This window comes from Arabidopsis lyrata, assembly GCF_000004255.2.
Source record: "Arabidopsis lyrata subsp. lyrata unplaced genomic scaffold ARALYscaffold_8, whole genome shotgun sequence".
NCBI lineage: Eukaryota > Viridiplantae > Streptophyta > Magnoliopsida > Brassicales > Brassicaceae > Arabidopsis > Arabidopsis lyrata.
In genome coordinates this window covers 11,027,266-11,037,039 of record NW_003302548.1, presented here as the reverse complement: position 1 = coordinate 11,037,039, position 9,774 = coordinate 11,027,266, and the positions used below count along the sequence as shown (strand labels likewise).

Genomic DNA, 9,774 nt, shown 5'->3' with positions numbered 1-9,774 from the left:
ATACAGATGCCCAGTGCTTAAGGTATGGTTTAGTTGCAATTCTGGAACAACTAAGTACAACTTGCTGGTTTTAACTTTTTATATTCTTCCTAGGATGGAAACGAATATAAGGATAATCGAGATCACCTAGTTCAGTGGTGGGATTGGGCGGTAACTGAGGAGCTGTCCAAGATACACCACCTATTTGACAGACATAAAGATGACGTGTTAACCTCTCTTGAATATGGGAGGGGTGGAAATCCTGCATTGGAGTCGATCCGGGAAACTCTTCGTCTTATGCGTGAAGAAATTGATGACCTTAAAGAGAGGTTAGCCACAAAAGAAGTCGAGATTGCGAGGCTTAGGGGGTTACTTTCAAGGTGTTAATATTGTATGATTACCACCTACTCTTTGTAATATTTGAATCTGTATTTTGGATATGGAATTGTGTTTTCATGAAGTATTATTAGTAGTTGTACCTGCAGTAATGGTAGTTGTACTTGGTTCAACCGGTACAACTCCGACTTATATGTATTCACTAAGTATTTTTAATAGTTGTTGTCCCAGGTTTATAATATAGTTGTCCCTGGATTATTAGTAGTTGTCCCTGGATCAACTGGTCCAACTAAAATTTTTTTAAAAATTTAATAGTAGTTGTCCTTGGTTTATCAAATAGTTGTCACTGGATTATTAGTAGTTGTCCCTGGATCAACTGGTCCAACTAAAATTTTTTAAAAAATTTAATAGTAGTTGTCCTTGGTTTATCACATAGTTGTCCCTGGATTATTAGTAGTTGTCCCTGGATCAACTGGTCCAACTAAAATTGTATTTACTAGTTGTCCTTGGTTTATCACATAGTTGTCCCAGGATTACTAGTAGTTGTCCATGTTGTCCAACTTGTGTTAATAGTTGTCCCACATTTGTTAGTAGTTGGACCAGATGCATAATTTTAAAAAATATAATGTCTGATTCATCCTAAACCCCAAATACATAAAATGCACCTAAACCACAACACAACCAAAAGATAGTACAATGTTTTTTAATCCTAATAAAAGATAACCGCAAAATACTCAAAAAATATAAGTTTTGTCCTACACAAAAACAACCCATCATAAAGATCACCTATTTCTTCTGCCTCTTCTTCCCCTTCCCCTTCCCCTCTGCTGTAAACTCTTCAGCCTTAAACCTGGAAGGCTTCCTTTGTCTCTTTTGCCCGGTCTGGATTGTAGGGCCACGCTGTCTCTTCTTCTTCAGGTTCTCCTTCTCTTTCCTAGCCAGCTGCTCCTGATCACCTTCGTCACCTACACAACTCAAATGTTAGAAAATGTATGTTTCAATGAAAACTACAAAAATGTAAACTCACTCAATTCTTGAATCTGGATTGGCTTAGGGTCTTTGAAACCACTGTGAAGGACCAAAGCCTTTGTCGGACTCGCTATTGGTTGATTAGCAGTTGGTGTACAATAGGTTGGCACAAAATCACTTGAAGTCCCTGGATGATACTCATTGTACCGCTCTTTCTCTAGCTGGATTGCCACATAACCCTCTAATTCTTTCACTCTCCCATCCAGCATACTCACTTTGCTGTCCATCTCAGCAAACTTCTCCATGATCTTCGCAAATCCTTTGTCCACAGCTGACTGTAATGAGAGGATATCACCAAGCCTCTCCGGGACTTCACCATCTCTTTCTTTAACAACACCAAGCCTCTCAGCCACTTCAGGGACAACATCACCAAAACCCCGAGCCTGCAAGTCCATCTGGTATAGACTTTTCCACCAGATTTTCTTCTTCTTTGTGATCAGCTGCTCTCTCCAACCTTCAACAACTGGATCAATAAATCCCATCCCTTCATCAACATATTTCTCAACAAGGCCAGACAACATCTCTTTCTCATCCATATCAGGTTCCAAGATGCTTGAGATATCCTGTTAAATACACATAGCATCAATCTCAATAAATATGCATACTAAGAGAAGTAAAGGCACCAAAAGCTAACCTTACCAAGGGCTTGGTTTATTTCATCCAAGGTAAAGCCCTTCATGCAACTGTCAGTGAATTTAGATTTGCACATTCTTGGACAGTCATTAGCTGCGGGAACAGCTTCTCTGAATCGCCTTCCAAGCTGTGGTATGCACTCAAATGCAAAAATCTACACATTCACAATAACACTGTTTTACTACTATAACTTAAACACTCTAACTCATTACAATATTCACAAGTTTTTACCTCAAGAGGAGTGATGAATCCAAAAAAGCTGCTCTGTGCTTTTGGTTTCACCTCACCTTTCATGTTTTTCATCATTCTCCGGATCCCTGTCATACATTGCTCAAAAGAATATCTTCCCCACGGGAATATCTCACAAGCATGAACATCATCAACAATCCTTAACAAGAATTGCTCTATGTTCCCATCACCCTTAGAATCAGCCTTCACAACCGCACATAAAAACAACAAAATAATCAACTTCTTCCTATCCAAACACTTCTCACTCTTAATAGCTGCCAACTTCTTTTCTACATTTTTGATTTTGATTAGGTCTGTCCTCCCAAACATCCTTCTGACAAACCTCAAACTACCCTTCTTCTCATGATTCTTTGGGTACTCATAGCAGTCCAACCCGGTCAACAAAGCATGCTCTTTCAAGGAGTACCTTATAGGCACTCCATTCACAACAAACCAACACTCATTCTCCATACCCGTGCGAGCAGTGCGAAGCATAAGCATCCACATGCCTTGAATCATGTGATTTGGTTCCTTAGGCATGTGGAATATATGCTTAAACTGAGCATGATTCCTAAACCAACTAACTTCCTCATCAAATGCCTCTATCATGGCCACTGTTTGGCCAACTTTACACCTACTACCTACCTTACATACCTTGTTGTACTCAGTTGGACTAAAGTACATGCTCTCTGGCGGCAGTGGTTGGGATTCCTCATCATCATCATCCTCATCTGTATCAGCTGCAACATCATTAACCCTCTCCTCTTCCTCTTCCTCAACAGCAATATCATCTATATTCTGCATATTCAAACACATACAACTGAGTACAACTATGTCTGTTGCTTACCTTTAACACCATATACAACAAATACAAACTGTTACTTACCTTAACAACACCAGCAACATCTTCCTCCTCATTATCACCACTCCTTTCTCTACCCTCAACATCACCAACTCTCTCTTCTTCCTCGTTATCACAACCCTGACCATAAATTGACAACTCACGGACTTCTTCTTCTTTATCAGACTCACGCACTTCTTCTTCTTTATCAGACTCACCTTCTTTATCATGCTCACCGACTTCTTCTTCCTTTGACTCACTGGCTTCTTCTTTCTCTTCTTTATCAGACAATTCCGGAACCGAAGAAACTTCTAATTCGGTGGTTGCTTCTGCGGATTCCACTGTCTGAATGATTACAGCGGCATCCATTGGAGCTTCTGTAGGAGAAACGGCATCCGTCGGAGCTTCTCTTGGAACTGCGGCATCCGTCGAAGCTTCTATTGGATCTGGATTTGAAGCCCCTTCTCGACACCCTTCTGTTGATTCATATACCCTATCTCCACCTTTCATTCTCACTCGAGCCATATAAGGAGGAGACGAAGACACGCTGAATGGAGGCGGAGGAGACGAAAAGACAAACCACCGCGGAGGAGACGGAGGAGACGAATGACGGAGTACACGCAGACGACGGCCGAATTTCCGAGGCTAGAAGAAAACGGCGGAGACGACGATACGCCGGAGACGGAAAACAAAAACGGAAAAGAAGCGAATAAGCGACGGAGAGAACTCGACGGAGATGACTCTTCGGCTTTTTACAGTTTTGAGAGAAATTACACTTAGAGATTTTCAGAATTAGGGTAAAATTGGGGAAATTTTATGGGCCGGGTTATTTTGTCATGGGCTGGGTTCGGGTTTGTTAGGTTGGGTCTTAGTTTTCTGATTTTCGTCTGGTTTTATGGTCATTTACTCACTTATACGAATTAAAAGAAAATCGATAATAAAAAGAAAACATAAGAGTGGCATAAGAGGTTGATGTTTCTTGATTAGTGGCACAAGAGGTGAGTTCTCCCAAGTATGGAGGGTTCAGCTAAGTACAACGATGTCGTTTTGTCATTGCTATGCCAACTTGTCCTGGGCGTCAAGGTATTCAGATCGGTTACAGTTCTTTTGGTTTTCTAGAGTTTAAGATCAATTCGGATATTTTAAAATTTTGATTCGGTTCGGTTCCGCTTCTTTCGGTTCTGGAGTTTAGGATTCATTCGGGTATTTTCTTTCGAGAATTTCGGTTATTTTTTGGTATTTTGGATATTTACGGATATATTCGGGTATTTTTCAATTATTTTTGGTTTTTTTTTTTTCGGGTACTTTTGATTATTCGGTCTAAAAATAACTAATATTTTTGGATATATGATTGTATCTCGGGTATTTTTAGGTACCTAAAGTATGGCGGTTCAGTATCTATTCGAATATTTTAAAATTTTTGTTTAGTTTTTTTTGCTTCGGTTCATGTTCGGTACATTCTGTTCATTTTCCCAGGACTAATGTGAACTATCTAGATAGTTGTATTTAAGGAAAAATTCATTTTAGGGTTCTCTTAGATTATGAAAAACCTAATTAATCAATATCTCTATCTTCTTATATTTATCTTATCTCATTTCTTATCTCTTCTTTAACCTAAAATCTCTTCTTTTGATCTCATTTGTTAGAATTGTATCTAACAAAATCTCAAAAACACTAAAAACGAAGAATCACTAAGCTATTGTGTCAGTGTAAACAACTCATGGAAGGAGAAAATATCATATATTTAGAAACTAATCTTTCAATTTTTCATTGTATCATCAAAAATTTTACAAATTAAAAAGCGGAAAATCCATTAGAGAAGATTGATTTGGGTAAAGATAGAGCATAAAAAGGAACTTGATTTATATACACATGAGAAAATCTACTTAATATATAACTTTTTTCGATTTAACTCAGACATGTTAGAAAACATAATGTCTCTACTCAGATAACCACAAGAATCTTACGGAATATGATAAACAAAAGATTCGCGGTGCACACACTATAAACAAGAATCACATGACTCACATTAGTGGTATCTTAGTAAAAAATAACTTCACTTAAATTTTAAAATAAGAATATTTCATAGCCCAATAAATTAATGTTTTTGTCCTAAAAATCTCCAAGTGTCGTCAAAATGTAATAACAGTTTTTAGTCTGTGTTGTTGGTTTGTCATTTAAATAGTGTTTTAATGACAGACTAAAAACTGTTAATACATTTTGATGACACTTGAAGATTCTTAGGACAAAAATATCAATTTGGGCTGTGAAGTGGCATGTCGTTGGAGATAAGAAGAATCGAGAATGTATCTATGGTTCATGCACCATGTGAACATCATATGGTTGTTCCATCTGAAGAATTCATCGAATTTTTCAAAATAGTCCTTGAGGGGGAAACCCTTTGGAACTCCTTCACTATTGATCGGTTCGTAGAAGCCAATCACAAGCTTAGGATGAGTCCCCCTGGACAACTTCATCACCTTCCACCTCCTCCCTCGACTCAAGGAATGTCGGCCCGGGCCCTCACCGCCCAGCGTAAATTGCTTTCCAAGCCGATGACTAAGGCTTGCGAGGAGAACAAGGCGTTCCTTGCGACCGCCATTGACAAAAAGATTATAGCAGGACCTTGCTGGTTGACGATGGTAGCGACGAGGCGGCCAGATCCGTCGTTGCTTTCAGATCGACACCCCGTCGTGAACGTCGTGATGATCGTTCACCTCGGAGGGCCCGATCTCCTCATCGTGATTCTCCTCGTCCTCACCGAGATGATTTTAGCAACGAACCGCTCAAGAATTTGATCCGCAAGAAGAGAGACAGGTCATCTCGCAGTGGTTCCTCTTCGCGGAGGGAGAAGTCAAGGGCCCGGACTGACCCTTCTCCTCGATCGTCCCCTCCTACTGCACCAATGGGTCCTCCTCCTCCTGTTGACATGCCTTCCTCTTCCCAACATAGTGGCGAGAAGACTGTTCGGAGCTCATCTCCGAACAAGGGGGGTACTGAACCTCGAGATGCTCCCCCGAAGTCGAAGGTTGTGCTCGTTCCTCAGAGCAAATCGCTTGCAGGTTTGACAACGATTCATACACACTTAAAAATTTTCATTTCGTTTAGATTCCAAATTTTACGACTCTTCTTCTTCTCCACAGCTATGGAGAAAGAGGGTAGCGTCTTCCGGTGCTTCAAGACCCGATCTGGTGCGGTCTTGCCAGATTTCGACAAGTGGCGCCCTGCAATTCGTGAACGCTACTTACTTCAAGCTTATCATTCTTCTCGGGTTAGTTCCCTTTTATTTTTCCGGTTTCACTATCATTCTTCGTACTGACTAACTATCCTGGGTTTATGCGAAATATCAGGCGAACAGCGAACTCAATGATATGGTTGAACACTATGAGAAGCTGTTACTCAGTCGAGGACATGAGATTGATACGTGGAAGGGTAAGCTTTCTGCTCTTGAGGCCGACCTCCACTCCTCTTCCAACTCTAAGCACGAATTGGAAGACCGAGTTGACAACCTCACGTCCGAACTCGCGAAGGTAAGAGGCGAACTGCAAGACCAGTATGACCGGAGTAGCCAACTTCAGGACGAATTTTCTGGGGTTCAAGGTAGACTATATGAATCCGAAGCGACCGCTTATTCCTTGAATAACCAACTTGCCGAACTCGACGCGAAGTATAAGGCGATTGTTAAGCTGCGGGACTCCGAGTTGGCAAGGTCGGCATCAAAGGCCAGGAGAGAGGTCAGGGACACGGGATGGAGTTGGTCCAAGGGGCTATCCATTTCATGCAAAACGAGAAGGCGAGATCGGTACTTGAATCGGATATCAAGGAGTACGAGAGCAACTTACTCTTGCTAGAACAAACTCATGAAGAGGGTTTCTCTGAGGAGCAAGAGAGGTCCGAACTGACGGCCAGCTTAGCTGAAAAGCGAAGTCACCTTGCAGCTCTACATGTTCCGGCCTTCAACCCTCAACAGTTCGAGGAGTTCTTCACTGAATCTCCTCCTCTGAGTAAATCAGGTTTGGATTGGGCAGGTAAATCCTTCTCTCGGAATTCACCGTTTACATGTTTTGTGTATTTGGTTAATCGAACTCACCTTTCACAGGTTCAAGCGAGCCGGATGGTACTGTCCCACCTGAGGTTCCTGCTGTACCAGTGGTCACCTCGGAAGATGAAGGTGCCGTAGGGAGTGAGCAAGGAACTTCTTCTGAGCAGGCCCCGACCAAGGAATCGGATGAAGCATCCCTGTCTGGAAATGAGCCCGAGGTGGCTGCTAACCCGTAGTGGCTGTGTCCACTTTGAATTGGGGCTTGTCCCATTTATTTGAAAGACTTAACTTTAATGTTTAGATTTTTTTTCTCGCCTATGTAGGCTTTATTATTATTTTTTTTCTGAACAAGATATTGGCCTGAGGAGGCTTTTAAACCTTTTCAATTTCTCACCCCTTGAGGGTTTGGTTAAAACATTGTGCGGGTTTGCAAAGTCCGCTTTTTAACACTTTTTGGCCATGTGGTTATGTTTTCGAGATTTTAAGGCTGATCAGACCTTTCTCTTAGGGTGCGAGAACTGAGCTCGGCTTAAGCGAGTTCTCCACTTCGGGTTTAGTCAACTCAGTAAATTTGTTGGGTTTGGGCCTCAAAACTTTTGGTACTTAATGAACTATTTGCCTTTTAATGCGCTGGTTGCTTTTTCCTTTCCCAATCCCTGGAAAATAGGAAAAATCACACGTCTTTAAGGCAATAACTGCTTTTCACAATTTCCAAAAACGGTTTAACCCACTCGGGCACGCCATCATTATTGGACTTATGGTTCCTAGAACAAACCCTAAATCATTATAAATAATGGCTTTTCTGCCTCTGAACTTTCTTCAAGGAACTTCAGAATTCATTCGATAAACACCACAACAATGGAAAATGAAAAAGCAGCCCCCATCGAACCCGGCAGCCCACTTTTCCTATCCGGTGATGGTTTCGAGCCAGCCGGTGTTCTCTTTCCTCATGCCGTGTTCCACTTTCCTTCGAAGGAAAAGAAGGAGGCTTGCGATTTCATAGACAAGGTTAGTATCCGTATTTCTGGATTGAACTTTTCTCCCCTCCTTTTTAATTTACTTGTTTCTGCGGCAGGTCGTCGACAAACATCGCCATTTGTGCGATGAACGGCAGCGGCTGGGGCTTAAAAGGCAAGTACTCGAAGCTCGTATCGCTCGAGTGGAAGGGAAAGTGAGGGCTTTGGAAAGCGATCATTTCCAATGGGAGTAGAGGAACTTTGATTCCATCGCAGAGATCCCGAAGATGCTCCGGATGTACCTCCGAGCTAAAGGTCAAGTCCCGGGGCCCGTGAATGCCCTGGTCGAAATCGCTTCATCCAGCAGCGAAGAGGAGGATGAAGAGGAGGACAACACTCGCCAGAAACGCGTCCGGAACGAACCCGAGGTGGATGATAAGAAAAAGGCGTCCAGGTACCAAACCGGCGATGAAGGAGTCTGTTCCTAAGCCTCTTCCATAAATGTTCCCTAATCCTGCTTTTCTTTTCTTTTTTTTTTAAAAAAACTTTTAAACTCATGATGGGCTCCGGTCCTTTTATTTATGGAAACTTTGAGTACTTTCCTTTTTCTCGAAATATTCCCGGAGATACGTCTTTAAGTGCAGGATTCTTCAAGAGGCTTAAATCTCTCCACGAATCGCTCCATTCCAGGATGGAAAACGCAGCTTACTAGGGACGTGATGTCCCTATAAATTGAGGCTTCAATTTCTCTTTATTCCTCACCATTCTTTTTTCTTTTTGCAGGTATGGAATTCAACCTCCGATGTTCAGAGTCCATGCCTGATTTCTCCAGGGTTAGAATGATGGACGGAGACGCAACCGGTAAGCAGCCTTCTTCATCCCGCGGCGTTTTTAGGTCTCAGATCCAAACTCCGTGCGCTTTGATCAAGGACCTCCCAGACAGAGACCAAGAAATTGCGATGGCATTTATCAAAGCGCTTGCGATTCAACACAAGAAGTTAACGCTGGAACGGAAGAAACTTCGAAAAAAGATTCATCGAATGCAATGCAGGGTTACTGTGATATCGCGAGATCTTCACATCCTCAGCTCTCACCCCGGAGAATGGATCGAGCTTGGAATCTTCGAATTCGCTCGCATTCCGGATTGTATGATGCCGATTCTCAACCTTGCTGGTCAAGGAGTTCAGGTGTTCTGTTCATCGAGAAGAGTCTCCTAATTCGGGATGCGGGCGTGACGACGCTTAGTCTTATTTGCTTTATTGTTACTTTATTTCCAGTGCTTGTTTGTTCGCATAGTCGAACTTTTTCCTTTAAATGAATAAAAACAAATTTTTATTAATAGTTGAACTCGTTTCCGAGCTGCCTACGTACCCATTCCGGGATCAAGCCACACCGTAGTTCATGTACATAAAAAATGCGTGTATCTTAAACATAAAATTTCTTTAGATTGATCACATTCCAGGGTCGCTTGACTGGCCTGTCTTCTAAGTCTTTCAACCTATAAACACCATTCCGAACCACTTCTGTAACAATGTAAGGCCCTTCCTAATTAATGCCGAGTTTGCCCGCACCATCTTCTTTTTTATTTTCAAAGACTCGCCTTAGCACATAATCTCCTACAAAGAAAGGCCTACTCTTGATTTTAGAGTTGTAGTATCGAGCTGCTGCCTGCTGGTAATTTTGAATCCGAATTAAGGCTTGATCCCGCCTTTCATTAATGGTATCTAGCG

At 41.9% G+C, this 9,774-nt stretch overlaps 3 protein-coding genes across 3 annotated transcripts; 2 read left to right on the top strand and 1 right to left on the bottom strand.

The window, feature by feature from the left end:
• Positions 1–2,992: 2,992 nt before the first annotated feature.
• LOC110225760 (prothymosin alpha-A-like) lies at positions 2,993–3,556 on the bottom strand. The gene is made up of 2 exons (XM_021015731.1): positions 3,082–3,556; positions 2,993–3,003 (listed from the first exon to the last, which is right to left on the bottom strand). Exons 1-2 carry the CDS (start codon positions 3,554–3,556, stop codon positions 2,993–2,995), a joined length of 486 nt encoding a protein of 161 aa, XP_020871390.1.
• A 1,426-nt stretch (positions 3,557–4,982) lies between these two features.
• Positions 4,983–7,450, top strand: LOC110228855. The gene is made up of 2 exons (XM_021027063.1): positions 4,983–6,726; positions 6,837–7,450. Exons 1-2 carry the CDS (start codon positions 6,418–6,420, stop codon positions 7,224–7,226), a joined length of 699 nt encoding a protein of 232 aa, XP_020882722.1. The 5' UTR covers positions 4,983–6,417; the 3' UTR covers positions 7,227–7,450.
• A 1,164-nt stretch (positions 7,451–8,614) lies between these two features.
• LOC110228848 lies at positions 8,615–9,383 on the top strand. Its single transcript, XM_021027035.1, has one exon. It carries the CDS (start codon positions 8,830–8,832, stop codon positions 9,259–9,261), a length of 432 nt encoding a protein of 143 aa, XP_020882694.1. The 5' UTR covers positions 8,615–8,829; the 3' UTR covers positions 9,262–9,383.
• The last annotated feature ends 391 nt before the right edge of the window (positions 9,384–9,774 follow it).